This window comes from Acipenser ruthenus, chromosome 7 (assembly GCF_902713425.1).
Source record: "Acipenser ruthenus chromosome 7, fAciRut3.2 maternal haplotype, whole genome shotgun sequence".
Lineage (NCBI taxonomy): Eukaryota > Metazoa > Chordata > Actinopteri > Acipenseriformes > Acipenseridae > Acipenser > Acipenser ruthenus.
The window spans coordinates 4,138,292-4,161,733 of record NC_081195.1 but is presented as its reverse complement, the minus strand read 5'-3'; the positions used below and the strand labels follow the sequence as shown (position 1 = coordinate 4,161,733).

At 36.7% G+C, this 23,442-nt stretch overlaps 1 protein-coding gene and 1 pseudogene across 1 annotated transcript; one reads left to right on the top strand and one right to left on the bottom strand.

Annotated features, from left to right (window-relative positions):
- Positions 1–3,263: 3,263 nt before the first annotated feature.
- On the bottom strand, positions 3,264–5,404 carry LOC131737567 (alpha-1A adrenergic receptor-like). Its single transcript, XM_059027815.1, has 2 exons — positions 4,471–5,404; positions 3,264–4,315 (listed from the first exon to the last, which is right to left on the bottom strand). Exons 1-2 carry the CDS (start codon positions 5,402–5,404, stop codon positions 3,954–3,956), a joined length of 1,296 nt encoding a protein of 431 aa, XP_058883798.1. The 3' UTR covers positions 3,264–3,953.
- Positions 5,405–19,697: 14,293 nt separating this feature from the next.
- Positions 19,698–23,442, top strand: part of LOC117415685 (catenin alpha-3-like) — a 216,080-nt pseudogene continuing 212,335 nt past the window's right edge.

Genomic DNA, 23,442 nt, shown 5'->3' with positions numbered 1-23,442 from the left:
TTGCCCACTGTGTCTCCTGTAACAGGGTTAAGCTTTCTTTGCACTTTATTTTGCATTTATAATTTAAGATGTGTCGTTTTCCTATTGCACTTTGATTATTTTATATTGATATGCTTTAAAACACGTGTGAATGTGTGTATGGAAATCGCGTTGTAATTGATTAATTAGTCCAATTGTTTGTAGCTGAATACTTTATAAAGCTTCATTAAGAAGAATGAAGCAAGAGCTTGGAGGACGTTCAGGATAATGAGCAGTTCGTGTGAGCATGGATGCCGGGCTGGGAAGTAGAAACGGCGGTGGGGTTTTTTGAGAAATTACTACTTTGTGTGTGAAGTTTATGAACCGTAGCATATACTGGCGGTGGTTTGTATCCGCATATAGCAATTGCAGCTCATGTGTTGTCGCTGCTGCTACATTCTTAGCCTGGCACCAGCTCTGTCTGTAGTGAGAGGGGTGGGGGAGATCTAGAATGGCTCCTATGTGATTATTTCGCCTGTAAAATGAAAATCAATTTCCTTTCTTTGATCGCTGTGAGAATGGGATTATTTAGTCAATTGAGTACGTGCCCGATGCTCAGTATCTGAACTCCATTGGAGGTGAGATTGAGGACTAGCTAGGTTTTGTTTTGTTTTGTTTAGTTGGAGCACCAAGTTATTTTGAAACATTACCTTTTAGTTGCTCTTTCTTTCCAGAGCTGGCGTAGTCGGATTACTGCAAGGCATGGTGATGGCTTAGCCTGAGCGTAGTTGCCCACGCTGTAGATGTGCACACTGCTATACTGGTTTGGCTTCATTGCCTCGCCCCCGTTACATCTCCCATTACAGAACTGACATAAACAAATGACAGTCATACTCATTAAAGCTAATGATTGCTTTTAAGGAAAATGTAATTCACAAAAGTCCCATTATACCAGATCAATGCTACAAATGTACAATCCATGCTATTTTACATGTGTTTCTTTTAAAGCACTGAAATAATCAGGGTTCTCTGGAAATCACAGGTAAATAAATAAATAAATAAATAAAAGCATTCCCTTCCCACACACCTCGCTGCTCAGTCTTAGAGGAATATACACAAGCTTCAAAACCAACATGTTATCTGGTCTGAAGATTAAGGCAAAAGAAAAAGAACTGTAATTCTCAGCTGTGTATGAAAAATCAGTTGGTGTTACAATTTTACAAAGCAAAGCTTTGACATGTTTTTTTTTCCCTTTTTCTGCAGACTCTGTTGATCTGTGTTGACTGGGATTCAGAAGCCTGGTTTTGGCATTGGTTCCATTGCATCTTTGATGAATAGCAGAAACCTATTTTGGTGAACCACAAATGTTTCTTTTGAGTGGGACCCTCAAGCCTGCAACTGAACTATAGTAAGTGTGGCCCGCTAGGGCAGTGTTATTGTGAACCTTAACAGTTGCATCAGGGAGAGAAAAGGGTAGGATTAAGTATAGTCCATCATTTCTATTTCTAAATAATACAAAATTCAGTCAAACCAATGTTACATCAATCACATTATCCAAACTGACTTAAGATGTGGCAACAAACCTCCCATGCATGATTCAAAAGAGCTTTGCTGCTCTGCTCTTTGAAAGTTAAGTTTGCATGAATGTAATGTGCAGAAACCTTTCAATACTGCCTTGCTTTTTTCTTGTACTATCTCCAGGGACACGACTCTCAAAGGGTTTTGAAAATATACACTTATATAGTGGGGGAAAGTCTGATAGATCATTGAGTCCCAGTATGTATTCTATGTATACAACAGCCCACTTTCATTAGTTTAATGATTTGATAGATTAAGTTAAGAAAAATACAGTGTTGTTTAGTAATGTTTGAAAAAAGCAGTTGAGATGATTCTGAGGTCTGGACCTGCAGGCCCAGCACAGCTGTATATGCAGTTGAGTTTTTAGTTTTGTATCCCATGCTTTTTCCTCACAAGCCAGTTTCCTTAAGGTCAGGCATTTTGATATGTGTTCCTCTATCAAGGGTATAATGTAGGGTCAAAAGCAGTTCATAATATTGGAACATATACCCCAATCACAATATAAAGAGGAATTATATGCCAGTGAGTATGTAAACTGAAATATAAACCCAAACAAATCCTGCAGCGATGTGTATAGAGTTTCACTCATTCAATCCACAGCCCCATTAAAGGAAAATAGCTCAAACTAGTTCCTGTAGCTCAATTTCAAACACAGCTGTGAATTCAGCAGCTGGTGCTTGAGCTGCAGAATGTTAACTAGCTATCCTGAACAGGGATTAGTAAAGGTAGTGTGCTGTATGTGGAAGCTATTAGATTTTCAGGAAGGAGTACTTGTCAGAGTTGTGTGTGGGGGGGGGGGGAGAGGTGTTTGTAGGCCCACATTAAGCAGACAGATGCTGGAAACTTGTGGCAGGTCCCCGATTTTATTGGGAAATATCCAAAAACCTTTCTTCATACATAACTGTAGGCAGAATACTTTGCAGCACACATGCCATTTACATGCAATGCTTTCCTGCTTTACTGACTTCTAAACACTGTTACCTCTACCTCACCCTCACAATTAAACTGCCTGTCTTTCTCCATCCTGCTTTGTCAGTCATTCTAACTCAACTAATACACCGTGTGAACCGGAGGAAAGGTGATACGGAATGGTTTCAGCTGGGTTCATTACAGTATACTTTTATATATGGACAGTGTTTTGAAAACATGCCTTTCCAAATCATATGCAAGAGTTCATAGGGCAGCAGTGTGGAGTAGTGGTTAGGGCTCTGGACACTTGACCGGAGGGTTGTGGGTTCAATCCCAGGTGGGGGACACTGCTGCTGTACCCTTGCGCAAGGTACTTTACCTAGATTGCTCCAGTAAAAACCCAACTGTATAAATGGGTAATTGTATGTAAAAATAATGTGTAAAAAACAATGTAATTGTATGTAAAAATAATGTGATATCTTGTAACAATTGTAAGTCGTCCTGGATAAGGGTGTCTGCTAAGAAATAAATAATAATAATAATAATAATAATACCCTCCTCAACACAGGTAACAACTCTTTGATAGCCTAGAGGACAGGACATGCCAATAGCTTAGATGTGGATCTGTTCTGATAACGAAATAACATATTTTAGAAATCATCATGCAGTTCTCGTGAAATATTGCAGTCTTTGTAGTGTTTGCTGGCAAGGCAGCTATGCAACACCGTTAATGAATGCAAACTCTCAAAATTATAATATTTATTAATTAAATACAATACTTTGTTACAAATAAAACTGTACATGAATATGTAGTACTTTTCATGGCAGTTAATGCACATTTATTTGACGAATGAGCACTATAATGCACAATTATCTTTTGTAGCATTTACAAATATGTGTAGTTTGAAAAAATAGGATACAAATATAGCCGTTTTGAGCAGATAATCAAATACGTTTGCAATACATACAAGATAGATAACACATAGCACAAAAAGCAGGAGCAGTTTCTGAGTCACATTAACCAAAAAGATGACAAAGTCTGAGGATTACAATTCTATTTGAAATGTTCCAAAAACTTACGTAAATCTATATGAGCTGGACATGAATGTGGTCTAGTATATAAACAAGGTCTCAAAGTGCTTTACTAATGGAATAGATCCAGCTGTTCAAAGTTTAAGGTTTCATTGATTTACGGTCTCAAAATGCAAAATAAACAGGTTATAAGACAGAGCTGAATCTACATATAATGTTAAAAGCTGTTGAATACCTGAAATACAACAAATTCAAAAGTTACTGACGGACAAGGCTTTCACATTAATTTGTCAGCTTTTTTTTTTTTTTTTTTATAGCTATCTATATTATTCTAAAGCTGTACCAGCATTTGCTTTAGTTCTATTTTTTGACTGACTGTGAGCAAAAATGACTATTCTTCTAAGCAGATTTATCTTGGTCCCAATGAGAATGACATTGAGTAATCTGTTATGTAAAGATGTGACCAGCATTTCATATTACCCTCTGTATGAATGCAGCTCTTGCAGTGAAGACATACATTTCCATTCAGTGTCATCTGTCAGGTAGGGCAGAGACTCACGAATCTCAGACATGGTGCTAAATCTGAAATTGTCTTTAACAGGTTCACATTCCAGAGTGCTTACTGTCATCTCCATGCTGGTTCTGGAGGTGAAATGATGCTGCGCATGAAATGGGGTTCTTCTCCTGAACTGGCCCTTAAGAATGCACTTGAAGGCTCTTTTGAACTCTTGACTGAAACAGGGGTATATAATTGGGTTGATGCAGCTATTGAAATAGCCCAGCCAGAAAATGACTTTAAATAAATCTTCAGAAGGTTTGTACTGAGGGAAAAATGAACCTAGGGATACAAAACAAAAACAAACAAACAAAAAACACATTGGTACCAAAGGAAACATTGTTTAATTAAATGCAGAGAACAAACCTGAACACATTTCATGCATCTTTTAATTAATTGTATTTATCCCTTTTTTTTAAAAACAATAATGTACTTACCTAAGGGGAGTACAACAAAAAAAGGCAGCCAGCAGAGAATGAAGACTCCCACAACTATTCCCAGTGTTTTTGCAGCTTTCTTTTCCTTGGAGAACTTGTGAATCCTAAAGGAAAGGGAGCTTTTCAGACTTTTGCTCTTAGAAGGTTGCACGTGTTTGCTTAAGGAGCTCTCCCCTGTTGAGATCTTCCTGTGGATCCTCAGAATGACTTTTTCCTCTGAGGAGTTCAGTCGTTCTCTCTTAATCCCAGAATACAGACTCTTGGTCTCTATCCTGGCTGCCAGGTAGACTCGGAAATACATCGCTAAAATCACCATGAGGGGCACGTAGAAGGAACACAGGGCTGAGAAAATAGCATAGCCGGGCTCTTCTGTAATCTTGCAGACACTATCGTCTTGTGGATCGGGCTCCTTCCAACCTAACAGAGGGCCGATGGAGATAACCATTGCGAGCACCCAGACTGCAGCCAAAGTGATGAGTCCTCGCTTTTTGTTCATCATCGTAAGGTAACGCAGGGGGTAGCTCACGCCAATGTACCTGTCGACCGAAATAACACAGAGGCTCAGAATTGAGGCAGTGCAGCACAGGACATCCACAGCTGCCCAGATATTGCAAAACACGCGCCCAAAAACCCAGTAACCAAGCACCTCCAGTGTCGCGGAGAAAGGCAGCACAGTGGTACTAAGCAGCAGGTCAGCTACGGCTAAGTTAATGATAAAATAGTTCGTGACAATCCGGAGGTGCCTGTGACAAACGACTGAGAGTATGACTAAAATATTTCCTATTACAGCGAAGAGAATGAACGCTCCCAGAGTTAAACCTAACATAACAGCCCGTTGTGTGCTTGTGGTAGCTGTCCTGGGGTTTCCATTAGTTAAATTCTCTGAAATGTCCAAGTTACGCACTGTAATTGTTTGGTTATTACAGAAAGACATTTTTTAAATATATGTCTAAATATATGACATTTACTACTTTAACCAGTGAAGATGCAGAAGAGGCAGAATAAATTTGTTTTTGATTCCCCAGGCTTTTAAATAATTCGTTCTTAAATGTTGTATTGCTTGATAGTGATAAAGTCTACGTACTCCATAACTCCGTAACTTGTTAAATTTAATTTCGAGATCTTATAAAGCCATAATACCTCAAACAAAAAAAAAAAAAATGAAGTACCAGTAGTTTACTGGCAAACTGGTGAAACCAAAGAAAAAGAACAAAGCGATTCAAATAAATTAAAAGCTTTTAAAACTAAATAACTCTTTATTCAATGTAAAATGCCGACTGATACTTTTGCAACATAATCTCTTGAAGAGTACTGGAGAATGAACGGAGCTTTTCTATTTACGTCACGATTATCAAACTGCCAATGGTAAAGCAGTACAGTACTGGCATACTGTATATTTATTTTTGACCTGATGAAGACGTTGTGAATACACATCATCACCAACCCTCACACAACAGCTTTTGATGTCTTGTTCCTTAAGAAGATTCAGTTGGCAATATGTTTCCTTAAGTAGTTTAAGATTTTTCTTAAAAGTTGTAACTTTTTTTTTTTTTTTTAATTGTATGTGTGCTGCATGTTGTACAGTTGACTATAAGTACTGGTAAGGCGGAGTACAAATGAAAAGATGACAGTAAAAGATGGAACATTTGAAAACCAGAGAAAACAAGCATGAATTAAAGTTGCTAAAATGTGCAGTTTTCATATGATTAAATTAGCTCAGCAACTATTGTGTGTGTGTGTGTGGAATTGTATAAAATATTTGAAGTGTTTAACATTATATATAACTCTTTTCCATAAAGGCCACAAGTCTTAACCATAAATTGGATGATTCGCTAAATCCAACCAAACCAAAGCTCTACACACCTAGTGTCATTGTAAATAGGTTTACTCAATGAAAATGAATAATATTTTGCTGCTAAAGTGTTACAGAATGCAGTGTTCTTTTTTATTCATTCGGATAAAATCATTCGATTATGTCATTTAAAAAAAAGAAATTGTTTTGATACATTGAATGTTCTGCTCCATTCCACATCCCTGCAGCTAATTTGAATGGTTCATGTTCCCGTCCTAGATCCATAATGCTTAACAGTGCATAGACATTGGGAAGGTGATGGACACATACCCAGAAACATACTGTCTGTATAACAAGACAACCCCCCTTAGCCATGGTACCCTGAAGCTGGTATTGCAATCTCTAGTCAGATTCAGGATTGGTGTCCACGCTAAGTAATAGCACAGGAAATTAAAATATAAAGTTAACATTACAAGACCTTAAAAACCACAGCAGGAGGCAGCACCAAAAAGTAATTAGATTATTACAAAAAGAACAGGGCATTCACTGTGCAGCTATGACCAATATATATATATATATATATAGCCATAGCTGTAAATATTAGAAGAAATGTGCAAGAAATGCATAAGCATCAAAGTTGTCAGTACTGTAATTGAAGCCAAAGCAGAGCAATGATTCCTCCTCCATGTCAAAATGAATTGCCTTTGAGAAGGAAGGTGTGCCTACCTTATTAATGTGCTTCCCCTCTCGTTTAGCACCCCTGTCATCATTTGGACATATTAAAAGATAAATGTTTTGACTGCAATCCTTTCTCAGTGTCTTTAGTATATTTGAGCGTTGAGTTATGGGTGAACCTCTGTCGCACTGTTCTGGCTTTGTGGGCTGGTTGCCTCACCTCTCTGAAGGTGGCTTCTCACAGGTACAACAAGACTTTGTTATATATGGTTTAATCTACACATATATTACTACTGGCCTGAGATTATTTAACATTATATGATCAACCGTCATGATTTTCATCTTTGTTCTAGTTTGCCAATGTCGGTCTTGTACTGGCAAAGGAGTTTTAAACGTGTCTACAACAAACTCACACCTTTTAGGTGGACCAGGATTTGTGGCACCATACTGAGCTTTAGTGTCTTTAAAAAAAACTAAAACATACATCTTTTACTACAGCTCCTGTAGGTATCTCAGTGTACCTGTAATAAAACCCATTTGGTCAAAATGCAGGCAGAAATAAAGTGAACTTCCTGTACTGTAACATTCCCCTTTCATAAATGGATCTCAGCATGAATCCTGCTCTCCTGAAGATACCTGTTGTGTTTCAATTAGTCTGTTAACAGCTGCCAGCTGCTTCCTAGCTCTTTCAGTTCTTTGTTTTGTATTAAAACATTTTTTGGTATGACAGTTCCTGCAGCTGCTTCTGGGAATCTTTGCAACTTCACATTTTTCATTTCGAGTGACAGCACGCGTTTACCATCAAATTCATTTTCTATTTCATTTTTAAAAGACTGGAAACAGTGAGTCAAATTACTAAACTTCCTCAAACACGCGTCACGTTTCCAGAACATGTTCAACAGGTGACAACAGCAATGAGTTTAACTTGTGTACCGTTTCAGGGCTTCGGTCTCATAAAAATAATATATATATATATATATATATATATATATATATATATATATATATATATTAAAAATAGAGATGTGTGTTTGCTGGACGTCAGCTTTGTTATCAGAATCAATTCAGTTTTGTTGTTATTTAATTTTTAATATTTACATATCGTAGGAAAATCGATCTGATTTGTTGACACTTTTTCATCATCAAGGCTCTCAGGAATGTGTTGCTATGGATACTAGATTAAAGCTATGTGACATTAAGTGGTTCATTTAACTGGTATGAGTTTGCCCTTAAAAAGAAGAGGTTTCTGCAATCCAGGTGGAAGCACAGGTACTGTAGAATGCTCCAGCTGTGGCTCCTCCCAGCAGAGGACAGAGGCCACAAAAAAACATTCAAAATGTAAACACTGCCACACAAAATGCTACTTTTCACATAAAACATTTAAACAACATTGCTGGAGTGATGCAGACTTTCGATATGATAAAAGAACTTGGAAATAAATAATTTATAGGAAAGAGTTCATTACAGACATATTAAAAAAAGCCATTGTATTTCTACAATAACTCTTGCATTGTATATACATTGTATGGATTTTATTTTATAGTATAAGTAATGCAATTAGGTGTAAACCAAAATTTCCCCTTAGATTTAAAAATATAACATTTTCAATATGGGATTAGATTTTTCAATTAGCTTGATTATAGTAATCAACATTGGTAAACCTTGTGAATTAATTAACATGCAGTGCTCCTTGGTTTTCTCAAAAGTAATTCGGATTATCCAATTTCCACAGTCATATGAACACAGTGTTCAGGAAACATGTCCGAATATTGTACAGGATTAACTCTCAAAGTCACCTAAAATTGAATGTTTAAAAAAATGAACATTCTGATTTAGTTTTCCTAACAGCACCTTTCATAAGCTCTAGGTTCATATACAGCCAGGGCCTGGATTAAATCAAAATGATGGGGCTGCCATATCCATTATAAAGTATAGCTAAGCGGCGCCTTAAATCTGAATAGGTTTATATGAACCCGATAAAATTGGATGTTCATTATTGACATATATTCATGATGTTCCCTTAATCATGACAAAATCTGATTTTTTAAACACAGAAGTTATACTGCGTAACTGAAAACCCTGCCAATCAACTTGATCTATGGGAAAGATTTAGACGATGTCAATTAATTAGCCTATGTCAGATCCACAAGGTTTGCATCTTTATTGGAGGGAGCAATGCAAACTCAATCAATCAGCCTCCATGGCACTGAACAGGTCAAGCATTTAACCCTGGATTTGACAACATAGACTAGCTATACGATTATCTTAACACTTGAAGATTGCAATTTGTTCATATCATTTTTATGGGGGTGAAGGGGGGAGATCAATTGTTTGTTTTTAAGGAACAGTAAAAATACCCCAAAATGTAAGCACTGATTAGTGATCCAATTGGGCTGTTGATGGTTGTAGTGGTTTTGCATAAACACGTACCACATAACCTTTGTAATATAGTGGCCACTCTCTGTATCCGATACCCTACTTAGCAGAGTGCACAGAATTTCTGGGCGTTCTATGTAACAATAAAGATTCTTAACACAAACACTTGTTGTAGCAAAGAAAGGATTATTTCATATAAAAGGGTTATTTTCATATTTTCTTTCAATCTTACTCATTCTGAATTACAATTTAGTTTTAAAAAAATCAGTAAACAAATGAATGCAAATAAATTCATCACTGTCTTCCGTTACTAAGACATTGATGTTTTATGACAAAAAAAACCCACATACATGTCTGTACTCTTCTTCATTAATATGCGTTCGCCACATTTACAAACATGTTTTCCTGATTACATCAAAATAACAGGTGTCTCATTTGCATATTCTCTTAAAGCTGCTTTTTGAAGAGGATGATATGGAAATTTTTACTGAAACTCCTGGCTTTGGTGACATCAGGGGTGAAATTCTCAACACAAAAGTGCACTCATATGCACAGGCAGGAGTTAACATTTTAAAAATTGAGACAATTTTTAGGTCGGCAAGGGTGTCTCTGGCTCACCCCTGTATTCTGTCCGGGCGTCTGCGGGCTTGCCTGTAAGCTACACAGCTACACAGCTGATTCCCGTATTGACGACATACTTTGCTGCCAATAACTTTTACACTACTTTGGTTAAATTACTTATAAACTGAAACAGTAACAGACTTCCTGAGAGAAAGGAATGCAAACTGAGAACATTCTTTAAACTACTGCAGCATAAGACACAATAAAAAATACAGTTTAAAGAACATACCTGTTTGCTGTAACATGTGTTTCTTAAAATAAGTCTCTTTTGTGACCTATAGTTAATGGATGTAGAATATTTATGGAATTATGTTGTTATGGCTATAAATTAGCTAAAACCACTTTAAGAGAAGCATAGTACCTTAGAATTGGAATTTGTTCTCAATGTTATTTTTGTTTGTTTTGTTGGTTTGTTTTGTTTAGTGTTTTGGTTTTTAAGAAATGAAAATAATAACTTACTGGTACGTCGCAATTAAAAAAAAGTGAAATAACACAGATCACATGTGGTCAGATCACATTAAAATGAATATAGATCCTACCTCATTATGTCAGAGAACCACAGCAATGACATTTTGACATATTAAATTTAATAAATGTGAGCCTTGGGATATCTCATTATGTGTATAGTTATTATACACTACAATCCAGCAAGTAAGCAGCAAGTAGCATTGACAGCACTGTTTTTGTAGGCTGGCGTTATGTGTGTATTTTATGGAATATATTGCCTATTGGTCAGGTTTCTCAAAGATTTGAATCTGTGTGACCAGTTAATAAAGGGAAACCATCCTGTTGTGCATTTTAAGGAATGGCAAACTTCCCAGAACGCAACTGGCAAGGCTACTTCCTTGCTTTAAGAAAACCTCTAAGACTGTCACCTGCTAAAGCTCAGATATGCCTACATTTAATTTAATGTAATGTGATCCTTACATTAAACTGTTAGAACTGTTGTTACACACTGAATTAGAACTTGGTAGGAATCTTGAGCTCATAGTCTATATTAACCTTTATATTATAATTATAATTTACAGGAAATACCTAGTAGAGTAATTATGTTATTTTCTCTGTTTCCTATGTAATAGTAATTGGGTAGGTTAATTATCACTGAGGCTGTAATACAATATGTAATTCAAAATCACATGGTAATTACTGTCAAATGCCTAGTTAAAAGAGCAATACTGATATCCATTGTAGATACTGTTTAACAATTAGCAGGTGTCTTTGAGGGCAAAGGAGTTTGCACACTGAAATTGTAAGATAATGCCCAAAGCTACAAAACTCTACTGTAAATCCTGAATGAGGTACAATGGCTTATTACAGATGATTTTAGGAAATATAAACGGCAACATAGTAATGGGTGGGTTCACTGTATTGGTGTCCTGTCTTTAAAGGTGCAGTATTTGTCCTTTGACTACTGACAAGTGTAATGTGACTGGGGTTTTACTCATGTGAACAATGAAGCTGTTTCCCGGTATAGCAGCTAGGCTGAACTGCTCTGTGTAAATCCTCTGCTTTTGAAAATCATTAAGATAGTTCAATTGTACCTCATCCAGCCTGAAGCCATGTTCCAGAGGTAATAGACCATTAGGGGTTACACCTTGATGCAATTCAGCACATGTTCCTTTTATTTCATTTAGTCTCAAAACTAATTCCTGCAGGCAACTAGAATAATTGGAAGTCTAATCCAATTTCAGCTGAAGTGGCAATGCTTTTGCAATACAGACGTCTTTGACATTTATTTGTTATTAAAGGAAGCAATCCATTTCTCACTGCCTAAGCCATTATGTCTTATTTTTATCCACAATAAACACTGCTAAGCATCTCTTAAGATCACAGAACACCAATAAGTGCCTATTGTAGATTCTTCTGTCACGATTTCATCTGTACCACTAAACCAGTCTTAGAACCATGTATGCTTTCTTTATTTTTTCTTCCAATGCTTTTTACCTTTACACTGTGCATGTTATTTTCTTGTGTCTCCCAATGTCTAAAATAAATCTCAGTGCACCTTTTTTCCCTAAAAAATAAAAGTATAAAACTGTAGTTAATTTGATGCAAGGGCAAAAATGCCAAAGGACATACCTTTCTAGATGTAGAAAATTCCACAAAGCTGGAACAGTTTGAAACCCTGCGATACCAACGTCCTTTCAACCTAATTGGTTCTGTAAGCTGTTCTATCTATCAGTATGTGCTGTGTGGGTGGCTGAATGTTCTGTTGATGGGATTGTTTTGAAATGTCAAAGTATATTAAACTGAGATCACCTTTCCAATGTTTCTTTGATTCAGTCCGCTGTATGATACTCTTTAGAAAGATCCCATTGACATCTTCTGTAAAGAGCTGTTGTGTTAACACTGTTGTCATGGATACACATTCACTTAAGATCAAGTAAGTTCTGTCTTGGCTAAATCCCACTACCTTTAACAAAATCTTACAAAATAATGATCCATTCCCTCCCTATTCCTCAGGTCACCACTGTAAAAGAGAATATCTCCTCAGTTGATCCCACCATATTCTTAAATAAAGATTATGAATGTATCAAAGATAACTAAGCAGAAATAAAACAAAACTATTATAAGCATTGCTATAAAACTGAGTTTGGGTTTTACAATCTTGATGTAAGTGACAGTGTATGCATAAACCCATCTTGGTAACACTTTACATTAAGTGTCTCTAATTACTGTATATTTACATAATAGTTACTTAGTAAATCCATGTGTACTTACACATAATTACAATGTTATTATGCATAGTTACAATGTACTTAATGTGTAAATCTTTTTGCACAATATAACCCTAACCTTGACTCTAACTATAAACCCAATCCCAACCCTAACCCTTTTCTGATACAACTGTATACTTGCATAACATTAAGTACATTGTAACTCTGCATAATAACATTGCAATTGTGTGTAAGTAACTACTATGTAAATACATCGTAATTAGAGACACTTAATGTAAAGTGTTATTTCCATCTTTCATTAATTCACATGTTATTAGGCTCTGAACACATTTCTAAATGGCAGGGTTTTTTTAGTGTCTTAGAAGGAGGCTGGTAGGACATGTCTCTCATGTAAACTGCATCACCTCACTAGACACTGATGTACTTCAATACTGTTATGTGAATTGTCTCTTTAATCTAGTTTGTGATTATAGGGAAATTGTCTGCTGCTTTAAGATGAAATTGTTTTAGAATTGTTACGTGTTACGTATTACTAGAGCTCTAGCAAGGCCATCGTGTTCTCTTCTCCTGTAAGTAATAGATATTTTAGAGCTTTGAGAGGTGCTCACAAAATGAATGTCTGACATGTAGGTGTGGTTTTTAAAGTCCAGTATCCTATGCTTAACTAGCCTCTAACCCCTTTACTGGGTGGTCTCTGAACATCAGAGGCCTCCACCATGTTGTTCTACAGTACAGTACAGTGCAAGATACAGTCATTGCTAGAGGGTAGTATGTACATATGTTTATCAACAGCAACTGTGACAGATATGGTAAACAATTATTCTGTTAAAATTTTATAGAAACACCAGTAAAGATGGACATTGAAGTAATCTGATAATCCATGGGCAACACGATTTGTGTGTGAGAGGACTTCAAATTCATTGCAAGGTTCAACGGAAGGCCAGTGCAAAGCCAAGAGAACTGGGGTAAATGTGTTGCTTGGGTCAAGTCAGGAAGCTGCATACACATTTTGTAATGCATTCTTTTTAGAGTTGTTCTCATATGCATTATTTGTAACTCTGGTCTGATCATGTCTACTAGGTTACTTCATTCTTGAAAGTACAATACATTTGTCAGAAAGTTTTAATGTAATGTAATGTAAAACATTTTATACCTCCCATAGTTTCCCATAGTAATCCAGACATACCTGTGATAGTAGTAGAAACCACATCATGTTTCATTTTTCTAGGTCCTTCTTAGCTATGTTGTTTTGTTTTATTTATTGTTAAGGCTGCATCGCAGACTATATGTTTCATACTGTATTTCTTTAGAAAAGCAGTATGACAGAATTTCCTTTAACTGGCTTTTACATTTCAAGTAAAGAGACCTCAAGAAAAAATGTCATTGGATAGGACCCACTTTGGAGCAGCAAGAAAACGGAGGCCCCGGGCATCACTTAAAATAGGATGTATGTCAATAAGTTCACACACAAGACGATGTTTGTTCATAACCCACTTTACGCCACCTCTAAAGGAGAGCAATACATCAGAGATTGTAACTTCAAAGCCTCTATTTCCCTCTGATCAATCTTGGCTCAGATCAGTTACCAACATCAGTCACCTTGTGAAGTTGCTGTTGCTCACTGTTAAATCTAAAAGCACCCGACTGAAAGGATAGGCAGTTGGGTTTTTACTGGAGGAATCTAGGTAAAGTACCTTGCTCAAGGGTACAGCAGCAGTGTCCCCCACCTGGGATTGAACCCACAACCCTCCGGTCAAGAGTCCTGAGCCCTAACCACTACTCCACACATACTTAGTATACATCTAACCATCGTGAAAACAGCTGTCAGTCTTAACGAATGACTTTTGCAGTTATTGACTACATACCATTGCATCCTATGCTTTTGCTTTTCTACTAGGGCTGAAACTGCATACATTTAGCTAAAGCGAATTAAAAACAAAAAAATATGCAAAACAAATCAATAAATCATGCAGCACAGTGCACAGTTTATGCCAAACAGCACAATGTTTATATACACACGATTAACTAAATAAATGCCCTGTCAGTTTCAATGCAAAATGAAAGTAACTTAACAGCGGGGGGCAAACAGCGCTTAGCACAGTTCAACATGGTGAGATTGAACAGCATGGCTCCACTTTGTAAATGCATAGTTAAATGCTAATCAAGCAATGGCAGTGAATAATTAAAACAAATAAAAGATATGACATTGGGCAGTCAATTGCAGATCTGATTGTAACAATTGAAAAATAATAAGATTATAATTGTTGTAATTGAATCCAATACATTACATTTAACATACAGTAGTTGGACGTTATTTGCTTTCAAAGAATTGTTGTTATTTTAAAAACATATATTAGCTCAAAGAGCCAGCTGCCCATATGTAATATAATATAATGGTTTTAGCCATCTGATTTCCACTTTTTTATCAGATATTTTTGCCCACCGTGTACATAAAAATAAATTAAGGTTACAAAAACAATAGATGTGTTGTAACAGTTAACTAACAAAGAACTGAACTTCATCATTCAACTATAAAAAATAAAGGGGCATATTTTTGTGATAATTAATACAGAAGATAACGAGGACACCTTGTGGACAGAAGCAACATTTCATCAGTGTTAAAGACTGTCTGTAATTCTTAACTTTGACAGCTCAGTTTAACTAAAACGATGAATGCGCTGTGCTTCTGATGACTCCCCACTGGCAGGTTTTAGACATTACTGCACTTAGACAGATCATTTAATGTTAAAATAACTGTTTCAAATAGAAATTTTACTGCCAATATGTGGGATAGACAGTATGACAGCCGATAACTGCATTGCAAGGATAAATAGCACCACTTAGTGGTCTTCATTTTTTCAGCAGAACATTTGACTTTTAAGTAAATCAGCTTGTAGGAAGAATTTTGCAGTTTATTTGGATTTTTCTTTGTGTTTGATGTGTTATTCAAAGGCATTCACTGTGAGACACTACTCTTTAAAAAAGGCTAAGTGCATGGACTGTTGTGTTTCTCTGCTTAAAAAACAAATACAACTGGTTATATTTCATCACACCTTTTTTTCAGAATTTCAGACCTTTAGTCAGTTCTGTTAGGAATTGAATGAATAGCTCTGTTCAGAATCAGTACCACAGCTTTCAAATATGTCCTCCTCTAATGATTATTAAAATGTAACTTGGGAGAGCGAAACCGTTATCTGAAATGCATGTTTCCTCTATTCCAGTCTAACATGTGACCTTTTCTGACATCCCACTTACTCTTCAAATTCTACTGCTCTCTGAAAGGGAGGTCTGGAGTGGAACAGCAGACATTCCGGTGAATGTCCAGATACTGTTGTTAGGTCTAAAAATATCCCTGACTTAAACATCAGCCCTGCCTCTCCTTTCAAGCACCAGGCACGGGACATCTTAGGAGTAGAGCAGTTCAATAGGACAGAGTTAAACGTCATATCTCTTCTAAAGAATCCAAGTTGTTGAAATTGATAATCCTGCATTGCTTTGAAACGCTGTGATGTTGGAATGCCACAGGGCTGGCTCTGGGTCACTTGCTGTTTCTGCTTTATGTTACTGATTCTGGCCTGGTATTCTCATCCACATATTAATTAAAAGATATGGCATTCATTCAGTTCCTTTTTACTTTTTAGTCTTCTTAGCAGACACAATGTAGTGGGACTATATTATGAACCGTGTGTTACCTTTTAAAGTATAAATGTGTCAGGACATCCGATTCTTTGGAAAGTCAAGGCAGGTAGGCACACACGTGTAATTGCAGCTAAGCACTGGGTAGCTCACTTTTATTGTCAAGAAACATGCTATCTCCAGGCAGGCAAATTAGTCGCATCAAAGTTTGCTGCCAGCCTTATCTCTTCTGCTTTCTGTTGTATATCCACCTGGTAGAATTAGTAAACCATACTTAAAACAATGATGTGGATTTCACATGTCCAAAAAGAGACAAGTCAACCGAACAATGTGACTTTGAGAACAAAAAGGTAGCAGAGAAAAGATTGTCTTGAAAAATGTGATACAGAAACAGAGGTGGTGCTATTATAAAAATGATTAAATTCAATGTGCTCTTACTGCACAACTGACCGTGGGTGCTAGTACAGTCACACTGCCTTTTTGTAGTGTTATTTAGAAATGCTAGGTCAATAGTTTTAGGTATGGGGACTCCTCATCCCCTCTAGAGAAATGGTAACAACTCTGAGCAAGGTGCTCCATCTAGTGGAGAAAGATGATACTAGGAGGTGATAAGATGATACTTTATTATCCCATTAAGTGCCATAGTCCTCCTTTGAGGACAGGCTACTTTGTAAAACGTTTTAACGGCATTTAACGAAAACTACCTGCTATTTTAATTATCTCTTTAAATCTAATTTTGTTAACTGCAAAAGTTAAGTCTAAATGTACTGTATGAAATGACATAAATACAGCTTGTGTTGTGATTTTTTTCAAAGAAAAATGAATTTCGTACCTAATGGGTTAGGATTAAAAGACCAGAGGGAATATAAAAGCAAATTAACCCCCTGGAAAAAAAAACATGGATTTCAACTGGTAGCACAGCACACAAGATGCTTTTATTATGTGCACATCAGTGGATCTTTAATAAACTTTCATGATACATTTAATACAAATTAAAATAAACAGGTAAGTATTTTGCAATGCAAACACTTCTCCTGGATCACACCTGACCTCAGTTTGCTTTCCACACTGCTCCTGCCTCCCAGAGCAATACAGAAGTAATGTTTCAAATCTGCTGCTGAAGAGATATTATACAATGAGATGAGATCAAAAATGAGGATATTAGGGTGACAATATCGGTTAAGAGTATCTATTAATGACAGTCTGAAGTCTAATGGAATGAGTTTTTTTTCAGTCAAGTGGAAAGACTGATTATGACGCATCATGAAAGACAACATGGTTATAACTCCCAAGGCAGGCAGAGCATGAAGTGTATAGATATTGTCAAGAAAGAGCTGGACACAGCACAGCAATGGGGACAGCTGAATGTTGATGGGACTGCAGTTTTAAGGCAGTTTTATGTAGAGGATTTCATAATATCATTTTTGAAATGACATTCTGCGAAACAGCCGCTGTCGTACTCAAATTTCATTAAATATATCCTTTAATATTTCTTCAATGTCTTTTCAGGCTTCATAGGAGTGGAAGAGGTTATTTTACATTGGAGAGTGAACTGACATTGAAGAAATGATAAGGGCATTCTGTGTGGGACAAAGCTGAACACTTCGACCTTTCTAGTAAATAAGCAAGTGATGTTTAAAACGCACATGTGTCTTCTTGGGTGGTTTATTTTGAATAATAAAAACTGCAAATCTAATATCTGAAAGCATTTGTTGGCATATGGGCTGCATGTGGCGCGGTGGTTAGCGCTGTTGTCCCATCCAGGGTGTAGTCCTGCCTTGCACCCTGTGTCTGCCGGGTTAGGCTCCGGCTCACCGCGTTCCTCTATAGGATCAAGCGGTTACAGATAATGGATGGATGGATTTGTTGGCATTCAGAATGTAATGTTTGTACAGAACTCAGAATATCAGGGCTGATATATATCCGTGGCACAGGGTACGAGGAGTCTGTGCAAGGCTGACCCCTATGACATAAATGAGGTAATACAAAGGAAAATGTACCAGGATGACCAAATAGTGCCACAATGTGAGAGATATTTGCAATTACAGCAAGGATTTTACAAGGAATGCCAAATCCATTGTTTCTGTATTCCCCTTGTCTATATTGTAAATGCATAGGGAAATTTGGGGAACTAAGCAGGACTGTAAAGATTTCTGTGGATCTCCGTGTACACCAGGACACATGGCATGGAAAGCCCCACAGAACAACATTTCCACACATTTTTTTGGAGAATGAGTTCTGAAACAGGTTTAACACATAGAACAGGACACAGAACACTTCAGATTGTACAGCTGTATCTGAGTGAAAGGATCAGGATTTTGCTTCCAGTTTCTTCCTTTGCACATTACTGAATTCTGCCTCACATTCTTTAAAGCTGATGTTGAATTTGGTATGCGCAGCACAATTTCAGTTTCATCGCCAGCTACCCACGATGTAAGCTTGCAGCTAATATACTACAGCATGAGGCACCAAAGTGAATGTGTAGTCCAAAATATATATATATATATATATATATATATATATATATATATATATATATATATATATATATGATTTAACAAAGGATATGCTGATAACTGCATCGTGATTATATGAATTGCAGCTGTGCTTTGATAACACTGTAGGCCTTTATGAATCATTCTCACAATGATATATCAGAGGCATAGTGTTAAAATATAAAGACGTTTATCCAGTACTGCTGGAACCAAGCCACTGTCTATGAAACGGACAGCAGCACAGAACACTGCACTGGCATTTGCTGAGATGAGCTGTTGTAGGAAGTTAATGAGGCTGGAGTCACATCATCGCTGGTGTCAATCAGTACCCAGAATTTATATTTACTACCCTGAATGTGTAGTTGTAGATACATGTTTACAACATTCATGATTTAGAGTGTTGCAGGGGAAGTTGAAATTATATTTTATTAAGGAACACTGTTGTTTTATTGAATTTATTCTGTTCTTAAGACTCAAGAGTTCATAAAAACAAAGGCAGTTTCACAAATGGAACCTGTTTCAAAAGACTGAACTAATATAAGGACTTCAAGGCATGCTGCTTACCTATCCTGTACCCTCCATTTGGGTGATTTCAGAAGACCAGTGGACAAGATAATATAGGGGAAAATAAAACAGTTCTGTGTTAGCAAACAAACACAAACAAGTAAATAAATAATGCAAACAGGTGTATTTCATCCAGCAGACTAACATGCTTTCCAAAGACCTGTTCCACACCTCTGAGGCATTTTTGACCGTCAGGATATTTTGAGCACCAGTATGTAGATGACAATGCGATCATGTGTCAGCTGTAGCGAAGCTGGCTATTTAATGAGGAGAGGCACTTCTGAGTGACAAGCGGCAGAGGGGAGCTTTCCCAGTTCATAACACACTGAAACTGCACTAAACTTTTGCTGAAGTGTTGCTGAGGGGGGGTGGGGGGGATGTTTACATTCACTTCATATTTGGCTGCTACTGTAGGATTTTGTTTTGCTTTGTTTAGTTGAGGAACGAAAAAGGAGAAACAAGGAGGTAAGTGCATGAAAAAAAGCATCTTTTTAAATTAAATTGGGTTACCTTTTCTGTCGTGGCACACAGTGGCCTTTTCTGATGAAACTGTGTAACACTTATTCGTATTAATACTGCACGTTAGACAATATAACACGAATGGAAAAGAAAAGCTTTAAAAGGTGATTTGCCAGTACAGTATTTAGAAACGGGCACTCGTTTATGGCAGGAATGTAAAGTTGGCAAGGTCGCTGATATGCTTAGTGCTTTGGCTATAAACGGCGTGAAGAAATAGTGTTTGACAAGAAATATATCAGAACCGCCTCTTTCTTAAGAAGGTACTTGAATTGTTATCAATCGAGAATTTTGAATGGCTTTTGTTATTTTCCACCTAGGTAAAATAAGTAACTGCTCCACAGTACAAAAGTATAAGTCCACAGGGCAATTCAAATTAAAAGCAGTTTTAAAAGGTCGTTCTTCCAAATGTTGTTGGTGCTGCTAAACAAACCTAACAAAAGAAATGTATGCCAGTATTTGTAAAGAAATGTCAGAGTTAAGGTGTTTGTTTAGCTTTGAATTGATTTAATGTGACAGGCAACATGGTGAAATCGAAACCTTTACCCTCAGATATTACGAGAGTATAATTTGAATATCACACCTGACGTGTAAAAATGCAGAAGTTCACACAGTTTAATTCTGTATCATGTATAACTCATTTCTTTATATTTCACGCTTCTGGTGATTTTAACTTGATTTTTTTAAGTGAGTTAAAAATAGAACTCTGGGAGGTGAACCTCCCCAGGGTCTTATTTTTGTAATGCCCGGAGGCTATATGGATCCTATCAATAACACAACGCCGGGAAATCCTTGGCATCATGCTCTGCTATAACGCCAGGCTTTTCAAAAGTTTCACCCTATTACTGTGTACATGTATTTTCAAAACGTATAGTTCTTATAGTTAAATTAGGAAGTGCATTTTCCTAATTTTCCAGTTAGTGTTAAGCATTCCACAAGCACAAAAACGTACACTATAGTCATCATTTGTTAATATCCACTGTATGCATTTTGCAAACAATGCTGTGATTTTGAAGATGGAAGATGGATTAACAACATGAACAATAACGCCTTGCATCAGGGCCTCCTCTAGTATATTGACTTAAGTGTTAATATTAAGGTCACATTTTTTTGGTCCCTTCACTGCCCTTTGAAATGTCTCACTTTATTTATATTTTGAGCATATTGTGTTGTGTGTAACAGAAGTGTAATTACAGTGTAGCTACATTTAAGTGACTGTGCCTGTATTTTGAAGTTTATGCAGTAGTTATTCTTAAGCAGTCATTTTTATCTGTGCATTATAATAACTAGATCTTTATTAATATGTCATGGTAATGAAACAAAATATTTTTCTTTTTAAAATGTAATGCTTTTGTGTGTGTGCTTTTTTTAAGATAAAAAATGTCGACTCTTCAAAACATTCAGCTGAAAATTGACCCTAAGGATCATCAGATCAGGACAATAACTGTGGAAAGGTTACTTGAGCCACTGATAATTCAGGTACATTTCACATTGGTTATACTACAGAATCCACATTAATTGCATTGTATTCTTTATTTTTTGGTGAGATAATGTAAGTAACATTAAACTATACAATAGAAAGCCCTTTATTCTGGAAACTGTTCTAGATGGCAGTAATGGGGTCTCAAAACAGCACCCGAATGGCAGTCTTTGGGGAAGAATACTGTGCCCTATGCACTTTCTCACTGTGATCTCTTAGCTGATCAGTAAAATACTGTGCCCTATGCACTTTCTCATTGTGATCTCTTAGCTGATCAGTAGAATACTGTGCCCTATGCACTTTCTCATTGTGATCTCTTAGTTGATCAGTAGAATACTGTGCCATATGCATTTTCTCATTGTGATCTCTTAGCTGATCAGTAGAATACTGTGCCCTATGCACTTTCTCATTGTGATCTCTTAGCTGATCAGTAGAATACTGTGCCCTATGCACTTTCTCATTGTGATCTCTTAGTTGATCAGTAGAATACTGTGCCATATGCACTTTCTCATTGTGATCTCTTAGTTGATCAGTAGAATACTGTGCCCTATGCACTTTCTCATTGTGATCTCTTAGTTGATCAGTAGAATACTGTGCCCTATGCACTTTCTCATTGTGATCTCTTAGTTGATCAGTAGAATACTGTGCCTTATGCACTTTCTCACTGTGATCTCTTAGCTGATCAGTAGAATACTGTGCCCTATGCACTTTCTTATTGTGATCTCTTAGTTGATCAGTAGTATATGCATACAAAATAGAACCCTTTAAGGTCAATTATTTCTTCTCCCTCTCACCCATATTCCACTATTACTGTTATGCATAGAGTAATGGACTGAATTTCCAAGCTTTTCCCAGTACCCATGACAACGCATTCCTAATGAATGCTCATTAATTAGCAAATCACATGGGAGCAATAAGTAATTACGTTTTATGGTTGAGGGAATTACCACGATTTTGGCCAGCTAAGTTAATCAAATAAAAATGTAAAATTTATTTTTATTACCAAATGAAAATGTTTTATTTCAAGGGAGTATTTATCTTTTTTGGGAGAAGTCCCTATTAAATTCAACTAATTTACACAATGGTAATGATTCCACATGGCCTGCTGAACAGCCATTCAAGTGTTTATCAAATAATTGAATTAAGATGCAGCTGGATCCCATCACTAGCTTCTTGCATGTTTTGCATTTCTCACTGGACTGGAGTGAGCCAGGAGCTGTGTTAAAAAGGAATACACTGTACCCACAGAGACAACTTCCAGCAACAGTGCAACAATAGTTTGATTTTCACTGCAACTACTTAATTAATGAGGGTAATTTACCGTGCCAGTGGAATTGCTGATAAACAAGTAAATATATAGTAACACAATATAATGACAATCCCACCACTGTGCAGTTCTCCTTTTTGGACTATTGTGCACAATTACAGAGTGCAACATTCTGTGCACATATGCTATTGAAAAAAAATCCATTTAAAAGCATATTTATATATTTTAGTATGAAGTCAGAATTCTAGCCACGAGAGAGAAATCTTTAATTATTGCGGAGGTACATTCTGTTTGCTTCATTGACAAACATGTGGACCACTACAGAGCCCTATGTTCTATTATAGTTTCATTGTTCCATGTTTCCATGCACATCCTGCAGCAGGCTGGCAGGGTCTGAAAGCAACAGGGAACACAAAACGCAGGGACGCTTCTCCTTTCAAAGACTGTTTGTTCAGAAATAAAAATGCTGGCTTTGTTATGGACGGCTACAAATCCAGTTTTCCAAGGCCACGTATAAAACTGATTGATTTTACATTAGGGTGTAAAATTGATGTGCTCTTCTGTTGTTTGCCGTCTTTGTTTGGTTCTGAATAGATTTGTTATAACTGACTAAAGGGAGAATAATGTTTCTCTTGTGTTACAATTCAGCCCATACAAGCTGTCTTTCTTGTTTGTGTTTGCATGCCTGATTCTGAGCAGTACTTTTCTTTGGTTTAGAACATAGTCATAGCAGTACTAGGAAATAAAAATACAACGTGTTGTGTTTATTACTGTTATAGGGATATTAATAATTAATAATGATGGAGTGTCAATATGTATCACCCTGTGTGTCTGCAGGACAAAAATAAACACTAAAAGAACCTTTTTTTGAT

Coding starts and splice junctions, on each gene's coding strand:
- LOC131737567 (XM_059027815.1), bottom strand. CDS start 5,404: ATGTCTTTCTGTAATAACCAAACAATTACAGTGCGTAACTTGGACATT. Junction 4,316..4,470: donor TTTTGTTGTACTCCCCTTAG/GTAAGTACATTA, acceptor TTGTATCCCTAG/GTTCATTTTTCCCTCAGTAC.